The sequence below is a fragment of the Trachypithecus francoisi genome, unplaced genomic scaffold, assembly GCF_009764315.1.
Source record: "Trachypithecus francoisi isolate TF-2019V2 unplaced genomic scaffold, Tfra_2.0 Lachesis_group14, whole genome shotgun sequence".
In the NCBI taxonomy this organism is placed as follows: domain Eukaryota; kingdom Metazoa; phylum Chordata; class Mammalia; order Primates; family Cercopithecidae; genus Trachypithecus; species Trachypithecus francoisi.
In genome coordinates this window covers 39,347,004-39,360,445 of record NW_022681459.1, presented here as the reverse complement: position 1 = coordinate 39,360,445, position 13,442 = coordinate 39,347,004, and the positions used below count along the sequence as shown (strand labels likewise).

General features: G+C 51.1%; 2 protein-coding genes across 5 annotated transcripts in view; one reads left to right on the top strand and one right to left on the bottom strand.

Annotated features, from left to right (window-relative positions):
• PPIL2 (peptidylprolyl isomerase like 2) overlaps positions 1 to 1,244 on the top strand; it is a 31,308-nt gene extending 30,064 nt beyond the window's left edge. Inside the window, exon 21 of the mRNA XM_033234108.1 lies at positions 128 to 1,244. The gene's annotated coding sequence lies outside the window, so the exon portion shown is untranslated. The remainder of the gene's footprint in view (positions 1 to 127) is intronic.
• Positions 885 to 13,442, bottom strand: part of YPEL1 (yippee like 1) — a 33,709-nt gene continuing 21,151 nt past the window's right edge. The window contains exons 3-6 of one of the 4 annotated variants that reach the window (XM_033234097.1): positions 7,109 to 7,152; positions 6,651 to 6,759; positions 4,692 to 4,851; positions 4,197 to 4,553 (exon numbers count right to left, since the gene is read on the bottom strand). In XM_033234097.1, coding sequence (XP_033089988.1) covers positions 4,741 to 4,851; positions 6,651 to 6,759; positions 7,109 to 7,152 — 264 coding nt within the window. In that variant the 3' untranslated portion in view covers positions 4,197 to 4,553; positions 4,692 to 4,740. Of the gene's footprint in view, positions 4,554 to 4,691; positions 4,852 to 5,249; positions 5,307 to 6,650; positions 6,760 to 7,108; positions 7,153 to 13,442 lie in introns of those variants that run through there. The other 3 variants (XM_033234100.1, XM_033234098.1, XM_033234099.1) reach the window with 3 other exon arrangements.

Sequence of the window (13,442 nt, the reverse complement as noted above, 5' to 3'; positions counted from 1 at the left end):
CATCCTTCGCCTCTTGGGCTCCCTGTTGCCCTCAGGCCCCCCACTTCTAGTTCTTCACACTAAGCCCTAACTTAGGTCTTGTTCTTGGTTGTCTCATTTTTGTTGCCCCAAATCTTGAACCTGTCAGTTCCAGGCTGTACCTCTGCCCTTCCTTTTCTCCTGATGTTGAAGCCGCAGGCCCGAGCCCTTTGTCTCCCTGGATGCCACGTGGTGCCTCATCTGCATCACTGCCTCACCCCATCCACTGCCACAGGCTGCCTGATGATCGCTAGAGGCATGTCTGCCCCTTGTCACCCTGCTGCACACCAGCCTCTGGTCCTTCATCATGCTAAGAACAAGAACTGCACCACGGCTGACTCCGCCTCTTCTCCAGCCTATCCCTCTGCAGCCTGTCACCCCATCTGTGACTTGATCAGGCCCCTGGAGTGACTTTTGATGCCCTCAATGCCTCGCACCAGGCACTGTCTTCAGCGAGGTATGGTCTAGCCCTGGCAGGGGCTTACTTGTAAGAGGCTCAGACACCAAGCTGGGCCTGCACAGGAGGAGCGCAGTAGGACACAGTGACTGCCCAGGTGTCTACCCACCCGTAGGCCTCTGAGCCAGTGTCCAGGGTACAGGTGTGGGTGGTGGGTGAAAACTGACCAGGGAGAAGCAGGTTTGGAGAGGACCCTGTGGCCACCCTGGCTGGCCCTGACTGTATTCTCTGGCCACATTCAAATCCCCGCAATGGTGGGGGCAGAGAAGTAGGACCAGACCGCGCTTGGCTCCAGAGCTTGAAGAACCTAAGACAGCCCTCTGCTCTCAGGGGTGCCAGGGCGAGCCTGGGCTCAGCCTTCCGCATCAGGACATGGCCTCGTCCACTGAGAGCACAATTTAAACAAACATTTGACATCAGAAGCTTTATTCGTAAACCTCACACAGATAAGGACCAAGGGCTGGCAGCGTGGCCAGAGGACAGGGGAAGTTGAAGGCCCCGTGCTTGAGCTTGGCAGTCCTGCTCCTTGTAGTGAAGCCGCCGTGGGTGACCGTCCAGCCTCACCCAGTGGCCTGCACAGTGAGGGAAGGGCTTCAGGGCCATCTGCCCCTGGGGCAGGGGACAGGCCACCAAGGACCTTTGGCAAGTGAAGGTTTACATTTCTGTAGTTTGTTTTAGAGCTTAATTTGCAGGTTTTTAGCTATTAAAACCACTTGAATTTTTAACAACCTGATGAGGGCATCAGGTAAATTAAAGGATTTTGGGAAGAGTCTTATTTCTGATTCTAATATCTGACAGATGCCATCAAGAATAAGCATTAAGGTATAAAAATACTGTGTGTGTATAAAACAATGCCAAATCCCATTCCTACAGCAAATGCACTGTGCCTTTTATAACCCTGACATCACCTCCCAAGGCTCTCAAGGAAGAAAGATTTGTTTTAAATAAATAGAAGTCCCAGATGATATTGTTCAGGAATTTTAGAGGGTGGTAGACATGGTCTTGTGAATAGCACGTCCCCTGTCGCCAGCTCATGGTCTATTCATTTGGTTTAAAAATGAGCTTGCATTTTGCAGAAGCCCAACAACAACAAAAAAGTGATAAAAGTTTTGTTGGTATAAGTTACAAAAAAAAAATACAAAATAAGTCATAAGAAAATTCATAAGACTAGTAAAAAATGTTCAATCGATGCCGTCAGGAAAGACAAAAACCAAAGTGCCCAAATAGAGGGAGCAGCAAACTCGCCCAACACACAGAACAGCTCTTAAATAGAACTTGAGTGTGTAAAACCACTCGGAAGAGTTTTAGAAGATTCTTCAATGTAAGTGAAACATCTTGAGTCACTCAGGACCTGGCTGTCCTCACACCCATAGCAGGCTGGGGGCGGCACAAACCCCCAACTGTTTCCCCTAGTCCCCAGGGCATCCAAGGCTGGGGTCCCACATGGGAGAGGAATGAAGACTCGAAGGGAAGGGTCAGTTTAAAGTAAGTTTTCAGTGAACAATTTCTTCCAGTCGGGAAGGTGTCTCGGCCTCTTCAGAGTCTCAATTGACTGAAGCCACAGGCGTTGCTAACTTCATGTGCCAGCTCGTGGGCAGAGCCTCTCCAGGCTTGAGACAAGGCAGCAAGAGCCCTGCAGCGTGCGGTGACCCCTGTGCTCTGGATGGCGGCACGCAAGCTCAGGAGGTCGGGATGTGCTGGGCCAGCCTGAACCCGTGAGGGAGACTAGCGTAGGGATAAGGCAGCTTGCAGGGCCATAGCTGGATGTGGAGGCTTACGAGACAGTACAAAAATTTCCTTCCTTTCCTAAGTGGAAGATGTGCTTTAAAGGAACTTCTGCCTTTGTCACTCCTGCTGAATTGATGCATCTCAGTGCCATGCCCACCAGGGCAGCGGCATGTCCCACATACCAAGGCTTGGGCCAAGAGATGGCACCCAAAGGCATGCTCTACGTGGGCAGTGAGCTCGAGTAGGCACAGCCCAGTGCCTGCATGGACCGTAGGTCTGGGTTTAGGAAGGGCTTAAGTCAGGGGAGGTGTGAAGCTGGACAGGTGACCACGTTCTTACTGTCTGCCAGCTCGCACTCTTGCCCCTAGAGTAGCCTTGTCTGAAGGCAGCTTCAGAGCCACTTGCCAGGCTGAGAACTATCCAGGCTCAGTGCTCTCCTATCTGCTGCCCCTTGGCCTCCCCCAGTCTCCTGCCTGCCCTCTGTGCCCTGAGACATGTTACTAAATGTTGAAACCAAACTTATCTGGGAATGGTTTTTGACCTCCATCCTCTGCAAAGTGGCCTAAACCCTTATGGGGTGCCCACTCCTGGTGGAGGGCAGGTGGATGGATGGATTGTAATTCATAAAAAAATATGTGGCAGAAACACAGGCCTTAGGAGATTGCACAGGCCCTTCTATCAGTTCAAGTGACATGGGACAGCACCACGCAGGGACGGGCGATGCATCTAGCAGGCTTATGCACAAAGACTAAACCTGTCTTGTTGCTTTAACCTTTTCTGAACAAATTTTCAACATTCTGGCAAAAGTCAAGTTTTGAAGTTTTTCCTGTGGGTTCCGGCCTCTTTCATATGCAAAAATAATTCTTTTTCTTCAAGTACATCCAGGGTAGAAAATGAAATCCGACTTTTACTCGGTCCAGTGTGTTACTCTATATAACGACATGGACCGGCCCCTCAGCAACTGCCTGACACCTAAGCTGCTGTCACCGCTGAGGGCACAACCCCTGGTACCAGACCCTGTGAGGCTGTCGCCTCAGTAACGGCACCTCTGCAGACCCCTGGGACAGCCTTCTCTAAGGGCCAGCTCACCTGCTTTCTAGATAAGGAATCTACTGGCTTAAATAAACAACATGTTCCACTAGACACATTTCTCAATTTAGAGTGTATCTAAAATGTCATCAGTGCTGGCCTCTGTTTCTGAACAGGCTAAAAACCAAAAATACCCTTAGTGTATAAGTCTGTTGACTGCCTCTGTAAGATTCTTAAATGAACACTGTACTTCAGTGGTTCATTTGAAAGAGGAATAGCCAATTTGAAGTTTTGCGAATTTTAAGAAAAAGAGTAGGGTGGAGGATGGGCTACGATACCTTTTCTCTAAAAAGGGGAATGGTGAGACTTGCTATCTAAAGAGACCCTGTCCCTATGGTCTTCAGAGACTTAGTCTGGTTCTCTTTTTTTTTGAGACGGAGTCCTGCTCTGTCGCCAGGCTGGAGTGCAGTGGCACGATCTCGGCTCACTGCAACCTCCGCCTGCTGGGTTCAAGTGATTCTCCTGCATCAGCCTCCTGAGTAGCTGGGACTACAGGCATGCGCCACCATGCCCAGCTAATTTTTTTTTTTTTTTTTTGAGACGAAGTCTCGCTCTTGTGCCCCAGGCTGGAGTGCGATGGCGCGATCTTAGCTCACCGCAACCTCCGCCTCCCAGGTTCAAGTGATTCTCCTGCCTCAGCCTCCTGAGTAGCTAAGATTACAGGCAGCCACCACCATGCCCGGCTAATTTTTGTATTTTTAGTAGAGACGGGGTTTCCCCATGTTGGCCAGGCTGGTCTAGAACCCCTGACCTCAGGTGATCCACCCGCCTCGGCCTCCCAAAGTGCTGGGATTACAGGCGTGAGCCACCGCGCCCGGCCTCAGTTTGGTTTTCAACTGAACCTTAAAAAAGCAGAGCCCAACTATATTGAAGACAGGTGAAAGGAAGGTATTAACTAGGCGGGTAAGTCATCAGTTGGTTAATTCTTTCTCTAGAACTTGAGAAGTTAGAAAAAGCGCATTGAAGATTTTCAGAAACAACCGTGTACATGAACAGGACAGATCCAAGGGGACACCTTACCCACAGAGATGGCCGAGAGTGTCAAGAGCTATGCGCAGCTAGCCTTTGAGGTCAGAGGGCAAGAAGGGCTCCCACCGGCTGCTCCTACGTTTCCATTACATTCAGTTTCTTTCACAAAACAGCATTCGAAGGAGAAGGGAAAGTTCGCACTTTACTCCCAGCCATTGTCTTTGATCATGTGAGCAAGTTCAATGATGAATTTTCCTTCCTTATATTTCTGACTGCTCTCAAACGCATGCTCCTTGAAAAAGAAAAGGGAGATGAAGGTTTCAGGACAGAAGGTTTCACTTTTCAATTTCATCACTCTTTTGGCAACCCCCCTCCCCACCAAGTCTATACTATTAACTATACCCAGGTGTTCCCTGAGCTGTGCACTCACCCAGCGCTGAGGGGTCTGTTCCAGGTGAGTCCACTGAGGCAGTGCAGGTTTACTTTACATTTGTTGTTGAAAGTTTTTCATGTGCTCGCTTCAGCAGCACATACACTAAAAGGTTTTTCATTTGCTTGTTTTGAGATAGGGTCTCACTCTGTCGCCCAGGCTGGAATGTAGTGGTGTGGTCATAGCTCCCTGCAGCCTTGACCTCCAAGGCTCAAGTGATCCTTCCACCTCAGGCTCCCAAAGTGCTGGGATTACTTGTGGGACAGTGTGAATGCAGATCTGTTTATTGAAAATTTACTATGTGTGGGGCGATTTAAGAGGCTTGAAGAGATGCAAAAGACTACACTCCAGGAATTCTGTGCATAACTAGAGTGAAGGCAAATACAGGGAGAGTGGCGGAGGCTGGCACAGTGGTGCACATCTGTAATCCCAGCACTTGGGAGGCCAAGGCAGGAGGATGACTTGAGTCCAGGAGTTCGAGACAAGCCTACGCAACAAAAACTTAGCTGGGTGTGGTGTGCCTATAGTCCCAGCTACTTGGGAGGTTGAGGTGGGAGGACCGCTTCAACCCAGAAGGTCGAAGCTGCAGTGAGCTGAGATCGACCAAGACCCTGTCTAAAAACAAAACAACAAAAAAACAGGATATCTGGAGAAGGCCCTGCATGGGGAGGAGTTAACATCTCTCCCACAGACATATCCTCATCATTTTGTTTTGCTGAGTGTGTGGCCTGGTGCTAGGGACACAGAAGACCAAGGTGGGATCCTGCCTACCCAAGCGGCAGCCCCAGGTGTCGCAGACACAGGAAGGACTGTGCCAGCAGGAAGCAGCGAGTGCAGCTGTAGAGGGGAATGCAGTGTGGTGGCCATGCAGGGAAGGCAGGGGTTTCTGGAAGTGGGGCCCACAGATGAGTAAGGGGCTGACTGACCAGGAGGAAGGGCTGGGGATGTGTGCCAGTCTTGTGGAGCCCTTTTCCACCGTGTGAACTGTGGCCTTCCAAAGCTCACAAGGAATCTGGGAGACCAGAGATAATCAGGAATTCAGGAAAGAGGGAGAGCAGGTGGCCTGGACCCGGCGAACACCAGAGCCTGAATGGGAAAGCCTTCTTCAAAAAAGGCAGGCAGGCCGGGTGCGGTGGCTCAGGCCTGTAATCCCAGCACTTTGGGAGGCTGAGATGGATGGATCACTTGAGGTCAGGAGTTTAAGACCATCTCAAAAACAAAAACAAGCCAGGGAAGGCATGGGAGCACCCACCAGATGGCAGATGGCCAGGGAGTCAAAACCATGGAATCTGAGGTGGCCTGGGGGAGAGGAGGACTCGGCCACAAAGGTCGGCCAGAGAGAGTGGAGCCTGGAAGAGAGCTCAGGGCAGTGTGGAGGAGGGAAGCGGGGCAAGAGGGTGCAGGGCCTGAGGGCCCCAGGTTTGTTGGCTTTGGAGGCCAGATCAGCCACGTGGTAGAGAGAGAAGAGTGAAGGCTGGAGAGGAGGTGGGGACTGCGACCTTCAAATCAAGGTCTCCGGGCAAGAGGGATCTGGGTAGCTCTCTGACTCTCACTCCAGCAGGTCTGGCGCTGAGGGGTTTTCCAGGCTTGTCCCTGACGGTGGGCACAGCCTCCCGAAGTTCCCCGCAGCCCTCTCAGCCACCTCCCACACCCAGGCTCTGCTCAGGGGCGGAGGGCAGGCTGGGTGCAGACAGCCTGGCTTAGGAAGAAATGGGCCTGAACATGAGTTTTTGTTTTTTGTTTTGGGTCGGGGCCTCACTGTCACCCAGGCTGGAGGGCAGTGGTGAGGTCATGCCTCACTGGAGCCTGGACTGCCCGCCTCAGCTGAGGAGCTGGGGTTTCTGAAAGCGCTGTGACCGGTACCAGGGGCCACACTGCAGGGGGAGGTGTGGGTCAGTGGCAACTTAGTGGCACATCCCCTTGTGGCACGAGCATCCCTTAGAAACCGGCGGCACTCACGTATTTCCACCCGAGTGTGGTCTTGCAGTTCTCGCAGTAGATGTCGGCGACCGCATGCAGCCCGGTGAGAAGGACCCTCTCCTCTGCGGGGCCGCAGCCCACGTTCACCCTGAGGGGAAAGAGGGGCCACCGTGCTGCAGGCCTGGCCCACCCCGACCAGGCCCTGCCCCTCCGCGGGCCCTGCCCCATTCCCCTAAGAGTTCCCCCAAAACAGGGAACCTCCCAGGAGCAGCATCCTGCCTCTCCCCACTCCCTGCCTGCCCCCACCATCAGTGGGGAAGATCAGTGATGGGACAGGCTAGGGCCAAGATCCTTAGTGCGTTTCAGAAACTCCCAGGCGGGGGATGGTGGGTTCTTTCAGGACCCCTAACCAGGTGATTCTACACAGGGCGCTGTGTAGGTACCATCCAGGCCATCCCGGGGCCCACGCCGCCCCCAGGCTGAACCAGGGTACTCACACGGAATTGAAGAGGTAGGCGCGTCCCTGGCTCCCCTGAAAGGACTGAAAGAAGAAGGTCCCGTGAGATTGGCTGTGAGTACTTTCTGGAACAAAGCGGTGCTGCCCAGAGCCAGGGGAGCCCAGCCCCGCGGCCCAAGTTCTGTTAGCTGCACCCGGACGGGTCACCGGGAGCAGACACTGGCGTCCCCCCTCCAGAACTCCACTTCTACTAACAACAGCCACTTAACGGAGCTGCAAGCTGTTTTTCAGTGTAGACGGTCAGGAAGTGGCTGATTCTGCTGCATCAACATTCTGTAAGTGACTATTATTGGAAATCATGGCAAAATCAGTTTTTAAATGGTGAGCTTCATATGTCTGGACAACTCTACCTGATTAGAAGAGTTCTGAGAGGGGATCACGAATGATTTTCTCTACCTGAAAACCCACAGATCCTCAAAATGCTCTCCTTGCCGCCTCTTCTGCAGTAGTTCAGATGCGCTGTCAGATATTAGGCACAGGGGGAAGTGTCCATACTTTCCCACTGAAACGTTTTAAAAGTCACAGCATGACTGAGTACGGTGGCTCATGCCTGTAACGCCAGCACTTTGGAAGGCTGAGGCGGGCGGATCACCTGAGGTCAGGAGTTTGAGACCAGCCTGGCCAACATGGTGAAATCCCACCTCTACTAAAAATACAAAAGTTAACTGAGCGTGGTGGCGGGCGCCAGTAACCCCAGCTACTTGGGTGGCTAAGACAGGAGAATCACTTGGACCTGGGAGGTGTAGGCTGCAGTGAGCCAAGATTGCGCCACTGCACTCCAGCCTGGGCAACAAGAGTGAAACTCTGTCTCAAAAAAAAAAAAAAGTCACAGCACAAGATGGCCTCTCACTTGGAGAAAGGCTCTTCCAGTGACATCTATCTCACCAGGAAAACACCACGCGCTGAGAAACCGCTCACGGTACATTCACGTATTCTAAGATGGCCGAGCGTGAAAACGTCAGAATAGGGCATCTGCACCCCCCAATGCACTCGGTCACTCTCCACGACCTTTGACCTCACGGGACAAGTGGGAACGCCTGCTCCAGTGCCAGCCTCAAGTCTCGATCGACCTCAAACATAATCAAAGAAATGCAAACCACATCAAAAATTTTGGGGGAAGTTGGGGTTTTTTTGAGATGGAGTCTCACTTTGTCACTCAGGCTGGAGTGCAGTGACACCACCTGGACTCACTGTAGCCTCTGCCTCCAGGGTTCAAGCAATTCTCCTGCCTGAGCCTCTCCAGTAGCTAGGACTACAGGCACACACCACTAGGCCCAGCCAATTTTTGTATTTTTAGAGATAGGATATTTTAGAGAGAGGGTTTCGCCATGTTGGCCAGGCTGGTCTTGAACTCCTGGCCTGAAGTAATCCACCCACTTCGGCCTCCTAAAGTGTTGAGATTGCAGGTGTGAGCCAACGTGCCTGGCTTATATTACAGTTTATAATGGAGGCTGTCATTTAGAAATGTCTTAGGTCAGCTGGTAAGAGATGCTCACTCAATACCACTCCCACAGGGAAACTGCATATGTCATACATGATGTACATTGTCAGATTTTCATATCTAAATTTCACTGGAAAGAAAACAAGAAAGCAACATTTCTGTATAAAACAAAGATGGTTTTGTATTGGCAGGCGTGAACCACCGTGCCCAGCCCTTTTTGGGGGTTTTTGGTCTAACAAAGGCAAAAGGCTATGAGGAATGTGACTGAAACACGATTTGACAATACTGAACTGGAAAAGGCACATAGTACAGGAGCCAGCAGTCCCACTTCTAAGAATTTGCTGTAAATAACAAACCAGCTTGAGTATATAAGGAAATGCAACAAGAATGGTCACAGGTTATAGTGTTCATAATTAGGAAAACAAATAACAACAACAAAAACGGGCTGAGGCAGGAGGGCTGCTTGAGCTCAGGAGTTCAGAGAGCCATGATTTCACCACTGCACTCCAGCCTGGGGGACAGAGCAAGAAACTGCCTCTAAAAATATAAATGGGGCCGGGCGCGGTGGCTCAAGCCTGTAATCCCAGGACTTTGGGAGGCCGAGACGGGCGGATCACAAGGTCAGGAGATCGAGACCATCCTGGCTAACACGGTGAAACCCCGTCTCTACTAAAAATACAAAAAAAAACTAGCCGGGCGAGGTGGCGGCGCCTGTAGTCCCAGCTACTCGGGAGGCTGAGGCAGGAGAATGGCGTGAACCCGGGAGGCGGAGCTTGCAGTGAGCTGAGATCCGGCCACTGCACTTCAGCCCGGGTGACAGAGCGAGACTCCGTCTCAAAAAAAAAAAAAAAATATATATATATATAAATGGGCCGGGCGTGGTGGTGCATGCCTGTAATTCCAGCACTTTGGGAAGCCAAGGTGGGTGGATCACCTGAGGTCAGGATTTCAAGACCAGCCTGGCCAACATGGAGAAACCCTGTCTCTAATAAAAATACAAAAATTAGCTGGGCATGGTGGAGGGTGCTTGTATTCCCAGCCACTCAGGAGGCTGAGGCAGGAGAATCACTTGAACCTGGGAGGTGGAGGTTGCAGTGAGCTGAGATCGTGCCATTGCGCTCCAGCCCAGGCGACAAGAGTGAAACTCTGCCTCAAAAAAATTTTTAAAAAAGGCTGGGCACGGTGGTTCATGCCTGTGTAATCCCAGCACTTTGCAAGGCTGAGGCAGGCGAATCACAAGTTCAGGAGTTCAAGACCAGCCTGGCCAACATGGTGAAACCCCGTCTCTACTAAAAATACAAAAATTAGCTGGGGCCGGGCGCAGTGGCTCAAGTCTGTAATCCTAGCACTTTGGGAGGCCGAGACGGGCAGATCACGAGGTCAGGAGATCGAGACCATCCTAGCTAACACGGTGAAACCCCGTCTCTACTAAAAAATACAAAAAACTAGCTAGGCGTGGTGGCGGGCGCCTGTAGTCCCAGCTACTCGGGAGGCTGAGGCAGGAGAATGGTGTAAACCTGGGAGGCAGAGCTTGCAGTGAGCTGAGATCCGGCCACTGCACTCCAGCCTGGGTGATAGAGCAAGACTCCGTCTCAAAAAAAAAAAAAAAAAAAAAGTAGCTGGGCATGGTGGTGCATGCGTGTAATCCCAGCTACTCGGGAGGCTGAGGCAGGAGAATTGCTTGAACCAGGACCCAGGAGGTGGATGTTGCAGTGAGCTGAGATCGCACCACTATACTCCAGACTGGGCTACAGAGCGAGGCTCCGTCTCACAAAAACAAAACAAAACAAAACAAAACAAGCCTTAACCAGGAAGTCAGGTACTCATCCATAAGTGAGTAAGCAACTGCATCCACATATGGGCCTCATGCAGGGGATGGGAAGGTAGGAGCAGATATGGAAAAACAGTCATAGGCTAGGCACTATGGCTGTAATTCCAGCACTTTGAGAGCCCAGGGCAGGTAGATCACCTGAGGTCAGGAGTTCAAGACCAGCCCAGGCAACACGGCAAAACCCTGTCCCTACAAAAAGTACAAAAATTAGCAGGGCATGCTGTCTGTGAGCCTGAAGTCCCAGCTACCTGGGAGGCTGAGGCAGGAAAATCACTTGAGCATGGGATGTGGAGGTTGCAGTGAGCTGAGATTTTGCCACTGCACTCCAGCGTGGGTGACAGGAGAAGCCCTGTCAAAAAAAAAAAAAAAGAAAGAAAGAAAAAAATAGTCATAAAATATTAAGTGAGGAAAAGTTTAGCTGTAAAGTGAGTGTCACTTGAGCCCTTTATTTATTTATTATTTATTTATTTATTTATTTTTTGAGACGGAGTCTCGCTGTGTCGCCCAGGCTGGAGTGCAGTGGCCGGATCTCAGCTCACTGCAAGCTCCGCCCCCTGGGCTTACACCATTCTCCTGCCTCAGTCTCCAAAGTAGCTGGGACTACAGGCGCCCGCCACCTCGCCTGGCTAGTTTTTTGTATTTTTTTAGTAGAGACGGGGTTTCACCGTATTAGCCAGGATGGTCTTGATCTCCTGACCTCGTGATCCGCCCATCTCGGCCTCCCAAAGTGCTGGGATTACAGGCTTGAGCCACCGTGCCTGGCCGAGCCCTTTATTTAAAGTGAAATTGGATCACGAGGTCAGGAGATCGAGACCATCCTGGCTAACACAGTGAAACCCCGTCTCTACTAAAAATACAAAAAATTAGCCGGGCGTGGTGGCGGGCACCTGTAGTCCCAGCTACTCGGGAGGCTGAGGCAGGAGAATGGCCTGAACCTGGGAGGCAGAGCTTGCAGTGATCCAAGATTGTGCCACCATTCCAGCCTGGGTGACACAGCAAGACTCTATCTCAAAAAAAAAAAAAAAAAAAAAAAATTAATAATAATAATAAAGTGAAAAATATGTTTCCATTAAAACAAAATAAAGACAACAGATGCCAAACTACTAACAGTGACATCTCCAAGGAATGGAGCAGGACAAGGCAGGAGGATGAAGCAAGTCTCCTTGTTTACACATACACATTATTTTAATGTGATTATGAGCAATATTATATAATTTTAAAAAAATGAAGGCCGGGCGCGGTGGCTCAAGCCTGTAATCCCAGCACTTTGGGAGGCCGAGACGGGCGGATCACAAGGTCAGGAGATCGAGACCATCCTGGCTAATATGGTGAAACCCTGTCTCTACTAAAAATACAAAAACTAGCCTGGCGAGGTGGCGGGCGCCTGTAGTCCCAGCTACTCGGGAGGCTGAGGCAGGAGAATGGCGTGAACCCGGGAGGCGGAGCTTGCAGTGAGCTGAGATCCGGCCACCGCACTCCAGCCTGGGCGACAGAGCCAGACTCCGTCTCAAAAAAAAAAAAAAAAAAAATGAAAAGGGCCTGGCACGATGCCTCATGCCTGTAATCCCAGCACTTTGGGAGGCCGAGGTGGGAGGATCACTTGAGGCCAGGAGTTCGAGACCAGCCTGGACAACATGGTGAAACCCCATCTCTACTAAAAATACAAAAAATTAGCTGGGTGTGGTGGCAGACACCTGTAATCTGAGCTACTTGGGAGGCTGAGGCAGGAGACTCGCTTGAACCTGGGAGACAGAGGTTGCAGTGAGTGGAGATGGCGCCACTGCACTCCAGCCTGGGCGACAAAGCAAGGCTCCGTCTCAAACAACAACAACAAAGCAGAGACCCCAGCTGTCCCTGGTAGACATCCTACCTGAGCATGAAATAAACCTGTGTTTTAAGCTGCTGAGATCTGGGGAGGCTCTTTTTCCTCAGCATTCAGGCTTAAAAATGAGTATTCCCTTAAGTGGCGTTCTAGGATTAGGAACATTGCTTTATGTTCAGTTTATTTTTCATTTTTTTTTTTGAGACGGAGTCTTGCTCTGTCGCCCAGGCTGGAGTGCAGTGGTGCAATCTCAGTTCACTGCAAGCTCTGCCTCCCTGGTTCACGCCATTCTCCTGCCTCAGCCTACTGAGTAGCTGGGACTACAGGCGCCCGACACCACGCTCGGCTAATTTTTTGTATTTTTAGTAGAGACGCGGTTTCACTGTGTTAGCCAGGATGGTCTCGATCTCCTGACCTCGCGATCCGTGCACCTCGGCCTCCCAAAGTGCTGGGATTACAGGCATGAGCCACCGCGCCCGGCCTATGTTCAGTTTAATAATCATCTTATAGACTCTTCCCACATCCTCATCAGTCTTCAATTTTCTGGACTGAATTTCCTAATTCTCACCTACTCTGAAAGTCCTTACTTTTAAATAGGGTTTGGCTCAGAGACAAGAGCAGCTCTGTGATTCAGACTCAGAGCTGTCTTATCAGAGTTGGGGCCAGCAAACTCCTTCTGTAAATTAGAGCCAGGAGAGAAGTAGTTTAGGCTTTGGGGGACATATGGTCCTTGTTCTAATTACTCTGTAAACAGATGAGCACAGCTGTGATCTATGAAAACCTTGCATAAGCAGGTGGTATGGCAGATTTGGACCACAGATCAGAGTTTGCTAACTAGATGGAGCTTTCTAGTAACTAGAGCTGCCTACAGCAGCAACAGGCTCCCTGGAGCCAGGGGATCCCTTGTTAGTGACAAACACAAACTTAGAGGCTGTGGAGACAGTGCCTCTCGCCTCGCAGGTGCTGGAGCCTGTTCTGTGGGGCAGGTGTTCTCTGTGGTCTCAGTAAATCCTCATCAGAATCACCACGGAAGGGAGAAGAGCTCACTCTTGTCGTCATCTTGCCACCTCGCCCGGCCCATCTGCCACCTCACCCTGCCCATCACCCACGGAGGCACGAGGTCCGATCCTTTCTGGCAGTCTGTGTGCTCAGGGAGCTTAGTTCTTGGCACTTTTTTCATCCTGAAATGCTCATTTGGCACCGAATGACTTCTGAGCAGG